This window comes from Lissotriton helveticus, chromosome 6, assembly GCF_964261635.1.
Source record: "Lissotriton helveticus chromosome 6, aLisHel1.1, whole genome shotgun sequence".
Lineage (NCBI taxonomy): Eukaryota > Metazoa > Chordata > Amphibia > Caudata > Salamandridae > Lissotriton > Lissotriton helveticus.
Window position 1 is genome coordinate 228,712,525 of NC_136067.1, and position 21,930 is coordinate 228,734,454.

At 48.0% G+C, this 21,930-nt stretch overlaps 1 protein-coding gene across 13 annotated transcripts in view; it reads left to right on the top strand.

The window, feature by feature from the left end:
* Positions 1–21,930, top strand: part of TDRD6 (tudor domain containing 6) — a 2,679,339-nt gene that overhangs the window by 2,390,281 nt on the left and 267,128 nt on the right. For all 13 annotated transcript variants that reach the window (XM_078647663.1, XM_078647665.1, XM_078647668.1 and 10 more), the window contains one exon: positions 6,891–7,010. In XM_078647663.1, coding sequence (XP_078503789.1) covers positions 6,891–7,010 — 120 coding nt within the window. The remainder of the gene's footprint in view (positions 1–6,890; positions 7,011–21,930) is intronic.

The window sequence follows — 21,930 nt, forward strand, 5'->3', positions numbered from 1 at the left end:
TAGCATACACAATGGTGCATCTGTACGTTGAGGGTGGATTACACAGTAAGACTTTGAACAACTACATGGGAGATTCTATGCAAAGAGAATCTGGGACGTTCATATGTTGTAAATTGTAGAATAGTGAGATTAAAAGGTCAGGACTTGGGCTGCGAAGAGGGCTGGATCGAGGGTGTGGCACTGAGGCCTAGCGAGAGGGTGGCCTCCAACACCATCAGCGGACGGAGGCATTGAGAGCTGTGGCCTCTATACAGCCAAAACCACATGCGGCCCAAGCACTGCAGATGAGCACATGTTGGCCCGGATAGCACCAGCTAGCACCAGTCAATACGGCAGGAGTCCAACGGGGACTAGGGGTGAGCTTGATTGCCAGTCATACACTTTGCCAGCGGTTGTGGCGGGTGACTGGGAAGGTCAGAGTGCACAGCAGGGCCCCATTGGAGCCCAAATCCTAATCCTTCTAGCATGGCAGTTCAGGCCAGGATAAAGACCATGTCCTTTTACATCAGACTACTAGGAGTCAAGTTCCGTACTGTGGTCCATTGTCACAATGCAGACTGTCACCAAACTACAATGCGAGGTCTCCACACCAAAAACAACTGTCACCGACCTAGCTTCAAAATCAGTGGCCCTTGAACGCAGGGCTGAGGATGCCGAGTAGCACTTCCACAGGAGCAACCTCAGATTTGTCGGATTCCTGGAAGGGGCAGAAGGAAGAGCCCTGGAACTTTTTCTTGAACAATGAATGAAAGGCACCTTCCACACTGCCGAACTGTCTGCGATATTTGTAATTGAGATGGCACAGCGAGCACTGTTGCTGAAGCCCCCGATGGGTGCCCCGCCCGCCCCTCCCCGAACTTTCATTGCTAAAGTCCTCAACTACAGGGATCAAGACTGTATATTAAGTGTCCTGACAGGTGGCCTGCATATGGAAATCATGTGATTCGCATTTCCTGGCTGACACTAGTCTGGTGCAACAACAAAGAGCATCCTTCGGAGGGGTAAAACAAACTCAGGGCTGTGAATCTCCAATATGTTTCTCTACCCCGCTAAGCTGAAGGTCATACACGGTGATCAAGCACATTTCTTCACAATCCCAGAAGCTGTGTGGGACTGGTGGAGGTGAGGGGGGAAGGTAGGGCTACTCACTGCTGAAGCAAAAAATTGAAGAAGCCTGGCGCAGATAGACTGAAAGCGGCTAGCGGCCACGGGAGGAGATCCAACGAGTGGTGGTACGCCAGCTCGAATCCCTGGATCTAGAGAGGTCAGACTCTGGCAACAAGGGCTGGCGGGCACTCAGAGTGGACCCCTTAATGCAACAGGCTGAGCATGAGGCTACAAGACCTCTGGTGGAGGAGGTTACTGCCTCAAACTCAGATGCCTGCACAGGGGATGTGGTTGTAGACGCACCCCAACTGGACATGCCCTGAAGTAGCCGCAAGCAGAGACAATATATATGGCCAGACAGGTTCCGGAAGGGTGAGATGAGTGCTTGGAGTATGTGTCGAGCAATTGAGCCAAATGCGAACGCTACCTAGGTAACTGTCCATGGATCTGGCTGAGGCATGGGGTGGCTGAAATGGATGTTACTATAAGACGGGCAGACGTCACCCCTTTGCCCCCTCTTCGGTCTATTTCCCTACCTACAGCACTATCCTACCTCATTCCCTCCTCATCGTGTGCTTCCATTCTCCTCTTAATTGCTAGATTATCCTCCTTCTTCCCACCCCAATAAATGTATGGTTTGAATGGGTCTGATGGATGAGTGCTGAGTGGCAAGGTCAGGAGTGACTGCAGACTGGGAGCTGGGTGGGGATGGCAGATAGGACCATTAAAGCGGCCTTGATCCATACCAACCCACTGGTACAGAGTATATAATTGAGTGAGTGGGAGTGAGTTACAGGAGCACATGGTTTCGCCCTATATATGCTGGTGGTTGTCTGGAATGATTTCCTTTGATGTTACAGAGATGGTTTCTTGGTTACTTGCCATCGATGTTAGAGTTAAGAAAATGGTTCAGATGATTAATTTGGGACTGGGGACGGCACTGGGAGGGGGTCAAAAACCGATGGGAATGCACATATTGTTTGCATTGTGTGCGCCCGGGGAGTGAGCTGTTGCACATGTTGGTTTTATGTTCATTAATGGCAGCGGCAGTGACGGAACAAAGGGTAGGCAGGGTAGAGTCGACCACAGATGTAGAAGGATGGGATGTGTGGAGAAACGTGGAATGTGAGGGGGCTCAACTCTTTTGTGAAATGGGACAGAGTCCAGAACTATTTGCGTAGGCAGGGCACCCATGTGGTGATGCTACAAGAAACTCACCTAGACACAGAGGTTCAAAATCAACATAAGAAATTGAGGGTGCAATTGATTTACTCCACATGTGCAAGAGAGGTAGCAGTGTGGGTAGCCCCACAAGTCTCGTTCCAAGTGCACAGCTAAAGAGCAGACATACAAGGAAGATATGTGTTTAAACATGGCACACTGGATGGGGCGGAGGAATGGCTGGTAAATTTATATATGCCCTGAATGTTGACGACGGTGAGTTCTAGCTAGAACTAGAAAAATTACTTATCCCATACATACGGTTGCCGGTGTTATGGGCGGGAGACTTTAATTTAGACAGGAATTCCCCGAAATGACATACTAAACCTAACACGACCACTGCCTACTGAACATGATGCAACTTATGTCTTGTATAGATATCTGGCGTGAAACACACCCCGGTATGCAAGTATACACATGCTACTCACTAGCCGGGGCTGTATCCAGCAGACTTGATTGCTTTCTTCTTTTAGTGGAGGCTTTGGCAGCCGCAGCACAGACGCACACGCTTGGTCGCTTTCTATCGGATCATGCCCCAGTGCTATTGGAATGGGATCTGGATCGTAGCAGACCGAGACTGCCCTTTTGGTGTCTGCTACCGGAGGCCCCCTGAGATACGTTGTTCCCAGAGGAGCTCAGGGAAACTCACAGGATTATTCAGCACAAACTGGTGTACTGCTACCAGTAGGGGAGTAGAATGGGATGCTCTTAAAGTAGTAACCGTAGGAGAATGCCTGTCCAAAGTTGGGGGGATGAAGACGGCTGGAATGCCAGAAACCGGTCCTCGAATGCTTGTTTCCCGTCCAGAGAAGGCATGGCTTCGCAGTTCGGGCTGGACTGTTCCCATGAGGCACAGGGTCAGACTGATTTGCATATAGCCATGTCTGAACTGGGGTGGCAGAGTGGGCTAAACAACGGTGATGGATCAAACCCAGATCTTTTGACTGGGTGTGAGTGTTTGATTGGTTCAGATGCTCCGTCCATCACCTCCCCCCTTTTTGTTCCTAAATGACATGCCTGTTCCCAGCCTCACTGAGGAGCAGTCGCCGAATTTGGTTCCAGCGATTCAACTAGACTAACTCTGCGAGGCGGTGCAGAGAATTGCCAGAAGCTGGGCTCCGGGTCAAGACGGCCAATCGTGGAATTATATCAGACATACGCCGACCTGATAATCTCCAGACTATTAGAAACCCTACAGGAGGCCATGATCTTAGGAGTCCTGCCACAATCTACGAGAGAGGCACAGATGCTTATGTTCCTGAAGCAGGGCAGAGACGTGCGGGACCCGAAATCATATAGACCCCCTATCAATGCTATGCGTTAGCGCAAAAATACTAGCCTAGATACTGGTGGCGCGATTAAGCAGAGTGGTAACCCATCTGGTACATAAAGACCAATGTGGGTTTATGCCAGGGAAAGAAACCCATATGAATATTCGTTGAATCTCACACGTACTGCATTCGGTGTCAGGCAGACATCTGGGTGGCAGTTGTTGCCCTTGACATAGAGAAAGCGTTCAACACTTTAAGATGGGAGTACCTTTGGGAGGTCCTCCGGAGAATGGGACTCGGCACTGGCTTTATAACCTGGATCCAGCTCTTATATTGCCAACCAAGAGCTCATGTGTGTACCAGTGGTCCAATATCGGAGAGTTTAACTATTGAGAGATACACGACAGGAGTGTCTGCTATCTCCGCTCCTATTTACCCTGGCAATGGAGCCACTAGCAATTCGGTTACAGTGCGACATGGATCAGTGGGGTTGCCATTGGTGGCTGCATGCATGTAGTATCACTCAACGCGGGCAACACACTTCTTTATATTAGCCAGTCCGAGGAAGCGACATTGGCGCTTCTAGAAGTGTTGCACTCTTTTGGACAATCGTCTGGCTTACATATCAACTACCGAACATCGGTTATCCTCCCATTTACGGCTCTGGCATGAGGTTAGGCGCAGGACCTCCCTGAGGTGGAGTTCAGCTTGGAGACCTACCACTTTCGATATCTGGGCATACAAGTGGCACATCAGCCGAATGCTCAATATGCACTGAACATGGGAGCGTTCATTGCTGGATTGAGAAAGTTGATCCGGTTTTGGAATAGACTCTGCTATCAGTTATCGGGCTGGTGGCCCTGGCGAGATGGTCATGCTTCCACAGTGCCTATATGTACTTCGAAATGCTTTCTGCAACATCCCAAAATCCACTTTTGCCGAGTTAAAACAGTTTACTGGTCTCGCTGGTGTGGGCTGGTGGCTGCAGTAGGGTAAAATTAGACATACTTAAATTGGATCTAGCCTCGGGGGGGACTGGGACTCCCAGATTTCAAACTCTACTACTTTGCCGGAGTGTTACAATACGGTGCACAATGGTGCGCTGATGGCCACAACATGGAAAAAGCATTGCTGGCCGACTGTGACAACTGGGTGGATCTGCCTAGATATGATGATGGGCTCACGGGCCCACAGGAAATGCCCGAACATAATCCGGCAAGTGTCGGCGGCCTGGGAGCCTGCTGTTGACCACTGTGTACTAACTCACTCCCACTACAATGGCTGCAGGGGTTTTGCCAGATCCAGTCAGTCATGGATATTACCAAATGGTATGAGGGGGGTACACGTCAGCTGGGGATCTATATACGAACCATACATTCCTGTCCTTCGAGGCGAGGGAGTTGTTCCAGGTCCCAGAGAGCCGCTTCCTGTAATATGCAAAAATGTCACGTACGGCCGATGAGATATGGACCTCATTTCCACATGAGCCTGCAGAGTCCCATACGCTAGTGCTACTACTCAAATTGGCACCAGAGGGTTAAGTTTGCACACCTATAAAGCCCTGAAAGAGGACCGCATAGTTGAGATGTTCATGGCAAAAGCTAGATGAACAGTGGATCTAGCAGTTCCACTTACTGGGGGCAAATGGAAAAAAGTTTTCGCACAGATACGTGAGGTAGCCAGCAACTGTATGTTCAAACTCACTTAGTTCTACTACCTACACCGCACCTACCTGACACCCCAGAAACTGGCCCGTATTAACCCAGGGCATCCCTCGCACTGCCCTAGATATAGTACAGACCCTGCGACATTTATACATACGACATGGTCCTGCGCCCGCCTGCAGTGGAACAATACTGCCAACAAGTACTTCAGGTGTTCCGCTCAGCCACAGCAGTTCGAATTGAGGCATCAATCAAGCATTGCATGTTAGGAGTCCTTTCGAAACTAAGAAAGGGAACACACATAAAACACAAATGTGCTCTTCTGTCCTAGTCCTGGCTAAACCACGCATTGCCATACAATGGGTACACACCGTCCCTCCAACAGTGGAGAGCGGACATGCAAGAGTGGGGGTTGGCTGAAGAGGGCCGCCTACGCGTGGTATGCACAGATGGGAACACAGAACATGATTGAGGCCTGGGTGCACATGCTAGGATTTTAGCTACCCAGAAATATGGGTGAGGGGGAGGTGCACGCAACAAAACAGTCACACCACACTTCTCATACACAGAACACAGCAACCAACAACACTCCTGGCTCTCACGTAGCGCCGACCCACATTGGAGAATAGTACAGACTGTCCCTCTGTTATCTATCAGATTAGTATTGATGACTTTCACAAAACGTACTCTAAGTGATATGTACAAGCTATGTGTGGGATGGGATTCCGTCATCAGTTGCTGCCAAGATGCATCAGTTCTTGCTTTCTGTTAATCAACTTTTAATGTATCGTAACAAAATGTTGGAGCAGGAAACCACGATGGGAGCACACTGCTAGCCTCTCCTCCGATCGCCCCTCTGCATTGTGGTATATGCAGTGCGTATAGCTTGAAGAGTTTCGCAAAAAGTTTGTGTGTGATTCGCCAAAGTTGGTGCAAGTAAGTACTTAATATTTCAGCATCTCTAGACACGAGACATGGCTCGTGTTTCGGGATAGTATCCCTCATCAGTAGAGAAAAGTTCTGGGGTGGTTGAGAAGGCCGCCCAACAATCGTCACAGGCCTCGTTGCCTCTAAGGCGCGCAGGTGCATCTCCAAAAGCTCGTCAGCTTAGGGGCTCACGGGAGCGACCATATGGATTGTTGTTTAAAATGTTGGAGCATGTATTCCTCCTAGGCGTGAATGATATCAGAGCACCACATTTAGAATATACGCCAAAAAGTGAAGAGTGCGTATGCTCAGCTAGATTGCTGTGATGTAAATTACTGAACAGCTCCTATAGGGCGACTGTAAAATGCTTATGATCACTGTCCAGTGTTAATTCTGCAGTGTTGCAATAAAAATGTTCCCAAAAAAAAATGGTGGGATTGCAGAGGTTAACTCTGAACCTTGTTGGGTGCTCTCTTCTCTCTAGTATTCCAGTAGTTCTGAATAGTACAATGGATGCATATTTTGACAACGTGGTAAACTCGACTGACTGTGTTGGACTAAAATGATTCTTTAAAAAACTTTGACTTGAAATTGTCAGTTTGTTAAATCTTCAGTAAACAATTCTTTAAACTGGGGTTTTCAGTTTTATTCCACAACCTTTGCAAGTCTTTTACTAATTTTCAAGTTTTATTGTGTATAGAAACAGTTCCTGAGGATCAAATCTTTTTGAATACAGAAGATCGGATGTCCCTTTCATGTACCTGTCCAGAAGAAGCATATGGCAAACCTGTCTTGCAGTCCTATTCGGCTGATGAACAAGGTAGTGTTTGAATGATGTGAACAATGTTATTTTACCTGTCATATTAGGTTTCTCCATCTTGGAATTTTCATCATAACTCCGAACCTCCTTTCTTTCCCTATTAGGTTGGCTTCCGGAGGAGGTTTCAAAAATATAAAAATGTTTTAAGTATTCTTTTAGCTACTTTTTTGATTGCTGTGATGGGAGCGGGACACATAAGATTCATTGATAGAGTGGCAGGATTTGAGGTGCTTTAAGTCCTTAATAATCTAAAACATCTTCAGATGTAGCTAGCTGGCTATTGTTGGCTTCTTAACATCTATATGACAGTGAGAAAAACACCCAGGCATGCCATGCAAAAGTTGAAGGTAGCAGATAAGTAATTGAAACTTTTGGAGCCTAATGTGCCTACCAGTTGTTGAGATGTTGGGGAGTCTGTTTTAATGAGTTGGCTTTTGCATGAAATCTTAAAAGCATTTTTGAAAGATTTTCAGTTGAAAAATCTGTTTCAAATCCTAAAAAATGTCTTTTCTAGCTCAGTAGAATACTCATTTGGACATTTGTTTTGCTTTTAAAACAAAAAAAAAAGAAACCGGAATTTAAGAAAACAGTAGTGACAAGAAAAAATGTTCACCATCATTTTTAAATGCAAAAGGGATGAAAATCAGATAATTGTGGCAAACTGCCGTCCTGACCCTTTTTTGAAGTTATGCCTGTAAATTCAACCCAATAGGCTTTCCGTGCTCATCAAACAAGCGCAGGTTGGAAGCAGCTTACCATCTTGAGCAGGAAAGACTGGCCGGTTGCCTGTCACCTTCCTGAAGATAATGTGTATCGGCAAATGCTCAATTCTGCCAGAAACGGTCTGAAGTAAAGTTAATTTATTTGTCGGTGACGGCAAGACATTTCATTAAAGGATGCACACACACAAAGCCACACTACAGTTTAAAAAGGCTTTATTAATTGATCAAATCCTCGTTCTAGTGATGTATATAGAAACTAAATGTAATTCTAGATCTAAACATCATGGTCAGCGACTAGCTGCCGCCTCCCCCCCAAACCGGCACCCAACACCCAGAAACGTGGACACGAGACATCTTTACTTTTTGGAAGGCGGGCGCTAGTCGCCCGGCCGTATTTATTAAAGTATGAAATTAAAAAAGGTTTTTTAATTGCATGATCAACAATTTATACAAAAATCAGCAGGACATTAAATACAAAATTATTGTCAACAAGTTTGAGAGCCTGACCTTAACAAAACTCTAATACATGTTGTTTCCTAACCGAGTCTAAACATCCTCATCTTGATTTTTGTACATTTCTGGCCATATGGCAGGGTCACTACCGGTGTCAGGTCCTACAAGCTGCGCCTCCCCATGAGACGTGCGCATGCGCAGTGTTACCCCGGGAATTGCCCGGTCTACGCCCTGAACTCCATTTACCCACTGAAGGAGGGCCCTTACTCTGCGCCAGCCGGTGACGTCATGAGTATACGCGCGCGGGGTGGCTACCAGCCTAAGGAAAGCGTGAACTACTCCTACCCGCGCTCCTTTGCTTTGCAGCATCCATTACCTTGCCCCTGGAGTTCTAGGAGTGGCCCGCAGGCCCCTCCCCCTGGGCGGGAACCTCCATAGGATGATGCCCGCCCCCTCAGACCTCAAATATGTGCTCACCGATAATGACCTTACCGCCACAGGCCAGCATTGTTAACCGACGATCTGGCCTCCCCCTGCCTAGACCTACCCTAGAAAGTTCTCACTTTAGCAAAACCTTCCACCCAGGCCCTGACATCATCAGACCACAGGACCCTTCCTTCCTCCGTCAAATGGACTCCCCTCACCAGGTAGAACAAATACACCCATGTTGGATCATCTGCAACCGAGGGGGGCTTGAAATAATTCGTCCCTCTGTGTGTTGATCCTCTTTATCGAGTGATTCAACGCCCTGACAGAGTTCCTGCCACCACGGGATAAGTTGAGACCCTACTACTGTGCCACCCGGGCAAGTCCTGAAGACCCACCCCCAGTGGAGATGAACTCATCAATGAGTATTCGCCTCGCCAGTTTGGCCAATTCAGTCCCCCCTAGGTGAAGTATCACCACTGACAGGGGGTCGGGCTGCTGAGCTAAAAGTCCCTGAAAGAAGTTCCTGAACTGACCATGGCACAGACCCTCAAACCAACTCTTCCCTGTCCTGCGTCCAGCCTGTTGCTTGTGCTGGCACATTGTAGCTCCTCCACTTCTGGTGCTGAGTTCCTCCCCTGCGTGACAGGTTTGAGAAACTGCAAGAACCAGGAAAAGACCAAGAAAACCTGGGTGACAATTCCCACTTCCACCTTAGGGAATGGGTAGCACTTACACCTGCCAGCAATACTTGGGCCCTTGGTGTCCTCTTTCTCGACGTATTCTTTCGCTTTTGACGTCCACCCGCTGCTGATGTTGCGGTGTGGGGCACTCCTCAGATATCCGCCATGGACCCAGCCGTGACTGACGTAAGCCTCCCTTGGGCTGTCCACCTGTTGCAGCTGTTGTGATGTGGAGCACTCCAGGTATCCACCCCGGACCCGGTCATACATAAATTGAAAAGATAGACACACACCATTAGTGTTTCCGGTGATAACTGCTGTACACGCGTTAGACTTACATTACCATCAATTGCTAAGTTTTAGATAATCTTAGTGCCAGATTACTACACATTAACACGTCGACAGTAAATGTTAAGCATAGCCTCAGTTTGTCTGTTTGCTAGTGCAGCAACTATGTCGTTAAGCATAGGATCTGCGCCGCCCCAACCATGGTAGGCTGTAAAATTGGCTTCCTATTTTCACAATCATTGTTACACAAGAAAGTTGAGCTGCAGGCGAGGACATCGCCTCTTAATCCTGGTTTTCTACCCACGTCTCTATGCATAGGGTCCATGTGTAAAAACAAGACAGTCTACTTAACAGTGCAGCCTCACAGTCTTTAGCTAAAAGAATTAGCACAGCCCTACCTCTGCCAGGCCATAAGCTGGCCCAAGGACCCTTTCCGCTCGCCACTTTGGCTTCTGGGAAATATCATCCCAGCCAACCGGACATGATCACATGCATCCCTAGAACTATGTGGTGCCGCAACTAGGCTCTTGGGCACCTTTTAGGTGTGACATCAGGGTCTGTATCATTATCAGGACCCCAAGTAGTCTTTCTACAGGCTCTAGGCCCTGTCTTTATGCCATTCGTGGTTCCTCCCCCATATTATTAATATATGGCTTTGTTACACCCCTAGAGCTCAACGTATATGGTGCTAAATTACTGTGTGCTATATAAGTTTTCACACTGTAATTATTCGCCATTAAATCTCATCATAGGCTCAACGTATATTGTGCCAATGTACTTGTGTGTTAAATAAGTTTACTGACTGTAATTTCTTGTTTTTAGCCTCGGAAAGGAACTAAAGGGGTGTGTTTAGACCAAATACATATATTTGTTATACACCTGTTCTTTTCATTTACTCATTCATGAGATTAAAGACTGGTAAAACAAGCTGCTCTATATTCCCTCAAGACTTAGCCCGAGGGCTGCACGCAATACAGCTAACCCTAGGATAGCTTACTAATAATGTTGACTTTAACCTATCATCCATGAAGGGTCGGTTGGACAGGTGCAATGTTTGGACTGGTGCCATGTCCCCCCTAGAATAGTGAACAGCACCTCATATGGTGAGTACCTCCACACTGAAATAAGTCCATTGTGTGGCTTTCCGCTTTGGCTTGCAAAGGAAAGTGGGACCTGGGAAACTGGCTTTCTCAGTCTCGTCAAGCCCTACCCTCAGATGTCGTTAATCCCCAGGATGACCCCAAGAGAAGGTGGTATACCCTATTCGTGAATGGTTCCATGATTGTTCTAACTATCACCTAGCAGACACCAATGATAGTCGTTCTAGAGTGTCAAAATTCGACTTATGTCAATGGCTGTTCCTTGCGTAAGAGAAATAAGCAGCAACCATGGCTTGGATAAAGTATTGCAAGTGCTTAGAGGACACCAATAAAGCAGCCCAGGAATGTCAACATCCCTCTGATTCTCCCGGTGAAATTTAATGTCACCCATGTAGCGTGAGCTCTGATTTAGACAATGAGTTTTCCAAAACTGAACTCATCAACTGAATGACCTGAGGTCTTGAGTGCCGACAGAGCATCTTTTGGCTAACTCGCAACCCATGGTGGGGGCCCGTCCCATCAGGGAGCTGCGTCTGCCTTGTGAATTCTACCCAAGTACAACCCGAGCATTTTAAAACGCCCAAGCTCCATATTGATGAGTCCCCCCCAGCACGTGGATGCGATCCAGTTGATGGGCATCGGTGACTTTGTGTTCATCCGGTCACATTGAATACAGTGAATACTGCCAGTGCTAATTTAGATAGAGTAAGTGCCACAGTTTTGTGCTGACTGGACTCTTACATGCTTGACAAGCTGGAGAAGTGTTACTCTACCACATTTGTGTTAAACTGGTTACTGGTGAAAGAAACTTTTTAAGGTACAAGTCCAATTTCGGCTAGAAAGGCATCAGCATGCCCCCCAATAACCTTAATGTAAACAATATAACACAATAATATACACAAAGTAATATAACAAGAAAATTAAAATGTAAGAGGGCACAACATCACGAACTAGTCAAAACTGAATCCAACCCAACAGCTATAGCCCAGCGCAGTATTTTGCAATAATGAAGTACAAACACTGCAACACAAAAAATTGCAGAACACATCACCTTCACCTTAAAGTGTCACACAATTTGGTAACAACAAACCCTGCCTCAATTTACTACGAAGGACAACAATGTTCTGTGATCTGGGACATTCTGGTGTGTGTTTACAATTACTTCACGCTGTTTAACAGCTTTATCTTAAACGAAGGGCATTTACATGTGCTTCAGTCTCTCGCAGTGCGTATTTCTTCTCTTCCTGCGCATTTAAAAATGGGAGTTTTGACCTTGCGCAGACGTCTGGATTTCAGAATTCCCTGCTTTAGCATAAAGGCTGCTGCATAAATGTTAAATGAATCAGACCCTTAAGGCTTCTGGAGGATGGAGATTTATACTCCATTAAACCTGATCTTCCTAGGCTCATTAGCTGGTAATTTCACCCCGGGTTGTGATATAAAGCGTTTTATGCTCAATATTAATAAACAATGCGTGTAAACTTTACTCTTTGTTAATAACATTATATGCTTCTGTCTGACCGAAAACCGTATGAATTCCTCGCTCTTCAGTTTATCGGGATTGCTTACGCTGTAAAACGCATACAGCGTCGGCTATTGGCTGCGTTTCCTCCACCCAAAATTATGAAACAATACAGAATGTAAGTGAAATTGACATGCTAATTTCTCCGGTAACAAGCAGGCGCCGAAGGCCCCCCCTTTTCAATCTTTAGCTGGTAATCTATGGTTATTTGCTTCTCTGTTTTCAATGGTTCTAAGACATTAGCTAGCCTATACAAGATGCAACATCATTTAGGGCCCATACACCTCGGCTACGCCACTGCCTATGTACTCACTGCCACGGTGGCATTGCTACCCTTGGTGACGCAGGTGCCGTGGCACCGGGGGACAAAAACCCTGAGGGGCCCATTAACCCCTGACAACACTGTGTTTTACTATCCCAAAAGCAGTCAAAGGGGCCATTTTCTTTACTTGCAACAGTGCTAATGGCATCCTTTCTAACTGCACTGCCACTTTATATAACCCCAAGCATAGAGCTTAAATATGGAAAAAAATTTAACAAGATTTTCATGCAGTGCGCACATGATTTATAGGAGCATACAAAAGTTAAGGCCAACTGACTGAGAAGAATTTTCGTTCAGCGCACTAGTCCAAAAGTTTGCTCAGTTCATAAAATTCTGCTTCTTAACTTTATTAAACAAATGGCCACTAGATGGCAGCACAGGCAGCTAGATAAAGCTTAATGCATGCCGAAACAGAAACCCTTTCCAGACTTTCGTCCTTGCCATCTTCATTCTTTTCCTCATACCTGCACGTTTTCAAGCAGATATACGCACACATATGACTATGGACATAACCACAGCCACCCTGACCCCGGTCCCTACCGTATTATAAAATTATATTTTGTTGAAATCTCAAAGTGATGTGGCACATTGTGAGTTATGCAGCAAGTGCAGCAATTCCATAATTATATATTAAAGCCTGGGGCCACGGAAAGAGGAACACATACTTTTAAAGTCCCTTCTCACTAGGTATTGTGGTGATGGCCTAAGTTTGCCAACACGCAAAAGCACAAAAATTGAAATACTGGGCCGCAGAAAAGGTGTGTCTTGACTTGTCTGTACATCATTGTCTTTTGTGTAGTTAAAAAGACCATAATCTTGCTCCATCTATAAAATGAAGGCGAATGATAGGAGAAACAAGATACTTGACTAGTCTCTTCAGTTATTATTTAAAACTATCACATCAGCAAAATTAACTTCAAGCGTGAATTAGTAAACTCGCCAAGAATATACACAGTTTGAATTCTGAAATGATAACAGAGACAAGAGCCATCTGAGAGGCGGGGCACGGTGCTCAGCTTGTAGGAAGGTTTTCTTATCTCGTTGAGCAGCGAGCGCGGTCTTTTGTGAGACAACAGGCTGCCTGCCTGCCTCGCGCTGCCGGACGGCAGCTCGAATGCGCGCGCTCATCGCGGACCATTGGCCGAACCAGCCGAAGGACCCATGGTCACCGCTTAGCATGAGTCCTCCCGAGTGCGCTCCCCCCACCCCCCTGCAAGGGAACGCGGACGGCGTGGGGCTGCCCAGGACCCCCTCGGTCCAACTGTAGCAACAAGAGCCCACCAGCTTGTGGGCCAGCCACCAGTGGAAACACCGAGACTATTATGCCCTCTATACTTTTGTACCTCGATAGGAGATGGCCTCTCGGTTCCGCGGGAGAGAAACACACACTAAGTCTGCGCCTTCAGCTTTCACCAGGCCACCCAGTTCAGAAGTGGACAGAATGACAGACTTGCCCAGCCCTCCATCATGTATCCCATAACCTGGTGCAGAAGTCCATGAGAGTGGGAACGCGGCCACACAAATAAACAGTGCTCCGGCGCTGCACATCAACTCAAAATAAACAGTGCTCCGGCGGCGATGCCAGGCATTGAGCCCGTGGCCCTATGCATTCACATCACGCGCCCCACCCCCGAGCCAAAGCACACCGAGCCATCCTGCCGCCCACCCACAGCAGCATCACAGACCTGCACAGAGTAAACATAGGCTCCGAGGCTCACCATTCAGCCCCAGTGTCCGCATCACGGGCTCCACCGCCGAGATCCTGTCGGGGCTGTCCGTCCAGTCCCATTCCGGCGCCACACTCCTCGCCGAGGCCTCACTCCGATGCTCCGACTCCTCCCCGGCACCCTCCTCGACCAGCTGGCCCGCCAAGGGAAAGAGCGCCGACCCTGCTCCTCGATCGACCTCCACTGACGTCCTGGGGCAATCCGGCGGCCTGGAGAGGGGAAAGAACAAGAAATCACTAAAACAAAGAAGCCCCGAGCACGGGGCACACCGTCCTGTGAGGGAGCGTCCAGGGACAAGGGGGTCTCCTGGGCGCTCCCCACCTCTTTATTCCCGAGGGGCCAGGCGGGGGGGGCACGCCCCCCCGGCCCGCCCCTCCTGTAGCCCGCCCCCCCTGACCCGGACCTTCTACCTTGTATCCGGGTCAGGGAGGCCGCCGGCCAATCGGTGGTGGGTCGCGCCCCCCAGGGCCCGCCCCCACCACCGAGAGGCAACAATGGGGAAGGGGGGGCGACGGTCGCCGCGCCGCCATGCGTGCGGGGGGGCCGAGGGCCCCCCCTTTTCATATGGTTGATTAACCCATTAGCTGCTAAGCTACTTTCCCCTAAAATACTAAGCTCTCTTTTGGGTTGGTCATATTTAGGCCTCCATACCTTTTTCTCTACTACATAAGGTATTCACGCCAAATTTGCATCCTTTTTACCAACATCCTGGGGATCTTAAAGGTACCCAGTGCTTGTGGATTCCCTTGAAGGGAACCAAGAAAATAGCCAAAATGTAGCTACATTTTGTATTTTGAGGGGGAAAAGTGCTCTTGAAAAAAATGATCACTTCCCCTACGAATGGCATCAACAAAAGGTTTGCTGTGCTAAAGTCAACATCTTCCCGCTTTCAGGAACCTGCGGAGCTGAATATAGAAAACTATATTTTTTTTAACCACAGTTTTGGCTTTTCTTAGAGGTAGCCCATTTTTCCTAATTTTGTACTTTCAGCTTCTGTTTGTGTGAAGAAACTGATGTGAAACCTATATGCCCTGACCTGTGCAGAAGCGGTTGCTCCCCTCACTCCCTCTCCTACTGGTATTGTAGCGCTTTGCCTCTGCTGGTTGTGCTTTGTGCCTCTAAATTGTTTGTGCTGCGCTTTTACATTGCTCTGAACTCTCCGCTGCTGATCACTCGCTCGACTGCTGGGTATTGTAAAATCCATTTATAGCGTGATACCTCTCCTCCTGATATCGTAGCGCTTTGCCTCTGCTGGTTGTGCTTTGCGCCTCTAAATTGTTTGTGCAGTGTTTTTAAAGTGCTCTGACCTCTCCACTGCTGATCTCTCGCTCGACTGCTGGGTATTGTAAAATCCATTTATAGCGTGATACCTCTCCTCCTGATATCGTAGCGCTTTGCCTCTGCTGGTTGTGCTTTGTGCCTCTAAATTGTTTGTGCAGTGTTTTTAAAGTGCTCTGAACTCTCCACTGCTGATCTCTCGCTCGACTGCTGGGTATTGTAAAATCCATTTATAGCGTGTATCATTGCTCGACTGCTGCTGGGATCGCAGCGCTATACCACTGCTGTTTGGACCTCAATATCACCCGTAGCGCTCCATTGCTCGCACAGCTCTTTCACTTTGGACCCCAATCTCACCCTGCTTCGCTTTGTTTGTTATTATTGCTGCCATTTTGTGTTGTGCCGTCCCAGCCCCTCCCTCCACCACGCTCCCGCCTCCCAGCTGACCCTCCCTCGCTCCGCCCCCTCCAATATCTACATATGTCAGAACAGCCTACGCGCAGTGTTCACGCAGCCGAAGGTGCGCCAAAGGTAAGCCAGACCGCGCCCAGCGCCAGTCCCCCTGGTCCTCGCAAAACCCACTCCACCCGCATAACGTATGACGCTGCTACCCTCTTTGCCCTTAACCCCGGACGCACACCACAATGCTGCAAAGCTGCCCCAGGACACACCCATGGACCCTTCGCCTGCCACTCCTGCAAGTTTGCCTGCATCAGGACCCACACCAAATCCACTAACTCCAAACACAGCTCCAACTCTAACCACCTTAAGTGCATCCTGCTGAACACCCGCTCGGTCCACAAACACGCCACTGAACTCTGGGACCTACTCGACACTACATCACCGGACGTCGCCTTCCTTACAGAAACCTGGATGAACGCCTCATCAGTGCCCGACATCGCCATAGCTATCCCGGATGCTTACGAGATCATCCGAAAGACCGCACCACCAACCAAACAGGAGGAGGCATCGCCATCGTCCATAAAAACACCATCCGAATCACGACCAGCTCCGTCGATAACCTCACTACCGCCGAACACCTTCACTTCCAGATCCACACCGACCCCAGGACCACACTTAGAGGCACCCTCATCTACAGACCACAAGGATCCCGCACACAATTCAACAAAGACATCACTGACTTCGTCAGCCCACATGCCCTCACCTCCGAGAACTACATTCTACTGGGAGACCTCAACTTCCACCTGGAAAAGAATAACGACAACAACACTACCACACTCCTGGACATCCTGAACAATCTCGGACTGAAACAACTTGTTGACACCCCCACCCACCTGGCTGGACATACGCTCGACCCCATCTTCACCTCCTGCAAACACATCTCCTTCGATCACACCACAGCTCTCCATTGGACGGACCACAGCTGCGTTCATTTCAGCTACAAAAAGACCCCGACCCACAACGCCCCACAACCGATTCCTCGAAGAAACTGGAACAAAATCACCACCGACCAACTCCTCACCTCGCTTAACCAAAACCCCCCTGCCACATCATCGGACCCAAACCAAGCTGCCACCAAACTCACACAATGGATCACCCACAGCGCTAATGAATTAGCACCCTGGAAAAACCACCAGATCATACAAGGTAACAGAAAGGCCCCCTGGTTCAACGATGACCTCAAGAAATCCAAGAAGTTATGTCGTACCCTCGAGAAAACCTGGAGAAAAAACCCAACCACTACCAACTTGACCACCTTCAAGGACGCCACCCGCAAACACCACCAATTGATCCGATCCACCAAGAAAACAGCATTCAAAGATCGACTCGACAACAACGCCCACAACAGCAAGGAACTATTCAACATCGTCAAAGAATTCACCAACCCCACCGCCGGCACCAACGACATCACTCCCTCCCAAGACCTCTGCGACTCACTATCCTCTTTCTTCCACAACAAAATCGCCGACATTCATAACAGCTTTGAAAACCTGTCCGAGGAACAACTCACTCCACCCACCTCCGAACCAAAACAGCACTCTCACAACCTTTTCGCCTGGAACCCAATCACTACTGAAGACACCATCCGTCTGATGAACTCCATCCACTCAGGGTCACCAACGGACCCATGCCCCCACCACATTTTCAACAAAGCAGACGCCATCATCGCACCCCATCTCCGCGATGTCATCAACTGCTCCTTCAACTCCGCTATCTTCCCTGAAAGCTGGAAACATGCCGAACTCAGCGCCCTCCTGAAGAAACCTACAGCGAACCCCTCTGAACTCAAGAACTACCGCCCCATCTCACTCCTCCCCTTCCCGGCCAAAGTCATCGAGAAAGCCGTCAATAGTCAGCTCGCCGCCTTCCTTGAATCCAACAATTCTCTTGACCCTTCACAGTCCGCTTTCGAGCCACACACAGCACCGAAACCGCCCTCATCCCTGCTACAGACATCCAAACGTTACTGGATAACGGAGAAACAGTTGCCCTCATCCTACTTGACCTCTCCGCCGCCTTCGACACAGTCTGTCATAACACCCTCATACAGCGCCTCAGCAACGCCGGAATACAAGGAAAAGCGTTGGACTGGATCATCTCGTTCCTCGCCGGAAGAACCCAGAGAGTCCGCCTCCTCCCATTCAAATCAGAGGCCACCAAAGTCATCTGCGGCGTACCACAAGGATCATCACTCAGTCCCACCCTCTTCAACGTGTACATAAGTCCCCTCGCAACCATCGCGCGTCAACACAACCTCAACATCATCTCCTACGCTGACGACACCCAGCTAATACTCTCCCTCACCAAAGACCCCAACACCACCAAAACCAATCTACACGAAGGAAAGAAAGAAGTAGCCGAATGGATGAAGAACAGCCGTTTAAAACTAAACTCGGACAAAACGGAAGTCCTCATCTTAGGATCGTCCCCCTCTGCATGGGACGACTCATGGTGGCCACCGGCTCTGGGCACAGCACCCATACCTACAGATCACGCACGGAACCTGGGCTTCATCCTAGACTCCTCCCTCTCAATGACCAGACAAGTCAACGCCGTTTCATCATCATGTTTCAACATCTTACGCACACTCAAAAAAATCTTCCGCTGGATCCCCACCGAAACAAGAAAGACAGTCACCCACCCACGCACTAGTCACTAGCCGACTAGACTATGGAAACACCCTTTACGCCGGAACCACAGCCAAACTACAGAAAAAACTCCAACGCATCCAAAACGCCTTAGCCAGACTCATACTGGACATCCCCCGTCAAGCTCACATTTCCGGTCACCTGAAAGATCTCCACTGGCTTCCCGTCAACAAGAGAATAACGTTCCGTCTCCTCACCCACGCACACAAAGCCCTCTACAACCTAGGACCCGAATGCCTCAACAAACGACTGTCCTTCTACACACCTACCCGCCAACTACGTTCATCCAGCCAAGCCCTCGCCGCAATTCCGGGCATCAATAGATCCACCATGGGAGGAAGATCTTTCTCCCACTTAGCGGCCAAAACCTGGAATTCTCTCCCTACTCACCTCCGCCTTACTCAGAACCACCACTCCTTCAGAAAGCAGCTAAAAACCTGGCTATTTGATAAGTAATGCACCCCCTCCCCCTCCCCCCCCCAAGCGCCTTGAGACCCTCTGGGTGAGTAGTGCGCTATACAAATTTCTGAACTTGAACTAGAAAGGAGCAGTAGTTATTTGTACAATCTGTAAATTGTGTGGGTGTCCCGACTAGCATGTGATTGAGAGGGTATTTTTTTAAAATGTCTTCTTTCTCACACTCGCGTACATTTGGAAGGCACAAATGCAGAGATATAAAATTTGTAATGACAAATGTTCTACTATTAGGTGTTTCCGCATCTCCTGATAAAAATGGTAGCCCTAGTGCCTGTAACAGGAAAGGGCCCAAAACGCATCAGGTTTTTTCCATTGAAAACTGCACATTTTTTAAAACTAGACATCCAGGGTGAGGTTAGTTGTGTGGCTGTCACCAGGTTTTCTTACCCAGAAGCCCTTGCAAACCTTTAACGTTTATTGAAAGCACACATCTTCCTCTCATTTCTTTGTGAAAACTTTGTGAATCTGCGTTGAGCCACAAATGTCCTACCTGCCAGCATTCCTTTACATCTCTCAATAAAAACGGTACCTCACTTGTGTGGGTAGGACTAGTGCCTATCACAAAAAGAGCCCACGGGTCAACAAAGGTCTGAGGGGCATGTAGACTGTCAACCATGCTCGGAAGGGGGATCCCTTTTAAGGACGGTTCCCCTCACACACCAGAGGTGTCATGCTTCATCATAGGGGTGCCTCCTTGCATCAAGAGCCTAGTCTTGACGCAGGCTATAACCCCCTTGCTGCGAGGGAGGAGCTCAGGGATGTTTTATATTGGTAAGGAGGGTTATTCTAAAACCCTATGTGAGCGTGTTGTGAGTGGCGTGTAGTGCTAAAGTTAATGTGGTTAAAACTGGCTACAAGGTTACCTATGACCAGCTTTATTCTGCTACCTTGTGACAGGATTAAAAACAGAGAGCTAATAACGTGACAGCCGACATTAGAGACTACTGCATTACGGTACGATCAACATGTTTCAGCCTTCGGACCTATCAAAGTGTCATGCCTTCATCAGGATCAACAAATAGCTACTGCAATCAGTGAGTGAATGCAACAATAAATGGCGTGAAAGTAACAAAAACGACTGTGTATAATACTGAACCTGTGGTCCTGTAGTTCAGTAGATTCACCAATGAAACCTGTGGTAAAACAAAGATACAACATTTCGTGCTGTGTATATCGTGACAAGAAAAGACATGTATCACATGGTTGTGCCACAGCACAACAGACAACCACTGCAGTTAAATCACTAGACGTGGTTAAACCACTATATACACGTGATTTAAGGATGCGAGACTCTCCTACAAAAGTTAGGAAATACACATCTGCCCTTGGCTCTGAGCCAAAGGTACACACGCCAACCCAACCTAATGGAAAAAGGTGATGGCATTAAGGTAAAGAAGAAGAGAGATGGTTCAAAGTAGTTAGACGAGCCCAACAGTGCATGAGGAATTATAAGCGTGAGTTTGTGAAAGAACACGTGCAAAACTGACCTAAACGGCTGGTGTACACACTGCACTGTGTGGTGTTTGTTGGTCACTAAACGGTTTGTCACAGAGGGTGGACAGACTGTGTGCCGGATAGAGCATGGATGGGGCTGAACACTCATTAGTGACTCAAGCGGAACAACCCTGTCGGCTAGAAAAGTGAGAAGGGAAGGCACCAAGTAAAGGAGTGACCGTAAAGTCGGTGTGCTATTGATGCCCAAAGAGGTAAGAGTGTGGCCGTTATGAAAGGCATAGTCAGCCCGAACTAGTTCATAATGTGGAGTTAGACCACAAGGCCAGGTGATAAGATAGATGACTCGCTTACTGTTACAGTTAGTGTGATGTCTTAACTCCCAAGGTCTTTCTGTGCCAATAACAATAGTTCTTGTGCCTTTGGTTTGGGTGCAGACAGAGCAAGACTGGCAGTGGCATGGACGGATGGAAGATGCCAAAGGTTTTAGGTCTATGTGTGGTCGTGGGTGGAGGTCTGGTATGGCCCAGACTATCCCTAAGGTTGCGACCTCTTTTGAATGCTAACAAAGGTTTCTGAACGGACAATTGTCCTTTGTTGAGGATATCCCAGTTGCGCATGATAGATTTTTTTGGGAGAGGGAATTGAAGGTGTTGACACACAACAGTCTCGTCTGTGTTTTTTTTTTGGTAGAAGGGTTGTCCAGCAAGGCATCTCTATTGTTACTCAGCGCATGTTTAGCTGATTTCTTAACTAGCGCTGTCGGATAATGTCTGTCCAGAAGGTTTCTTCCTAATGTCAATACAATTTCCTTATATTTATCGATTCTGGAACAGTTTCGCCTAAGGACTTAGCCAAAGGGTAGGTTCTTACGCAAAGACTTTTACGATGATGACTCTCATATTGGAGCAAGGCATTCCCGCCCATGGGTTTTTGGTACAGTTCAGTTTCTAAGAGGCTCTCTGATGAAAATATTGAGAGATCCAGAAAGGCTATTTTTTCTCTACTATACTCGCATGTAAACCAGAGGTGGTCATTGCGAGTGTTAAGCCAGTCATGGAAGGTATTGGTTGTTGTATCATCGCCTCTCCAGACCACCAGGATGTCGTCGATGTACCTTTTCCAGAATAGAATATGGGCAAGGTATGGATTTTTGTTAGAGAGGACAACATCCTCCTCGAAGATGTGCATGAAGAGGTTTGCCAGGCTGGGGGCAAAGGTACTCCCCATGGAAGTACTGAATACCTGTAGGTAAAGCTGGGTTTCAAATTGAAAGAAATTTTCTTTAATTGCCATGGTGATAAATGATAAATGGAGCCGGTGTTATGGTGTCAGGTGGATGTAGAGTTAAAAGATGTTC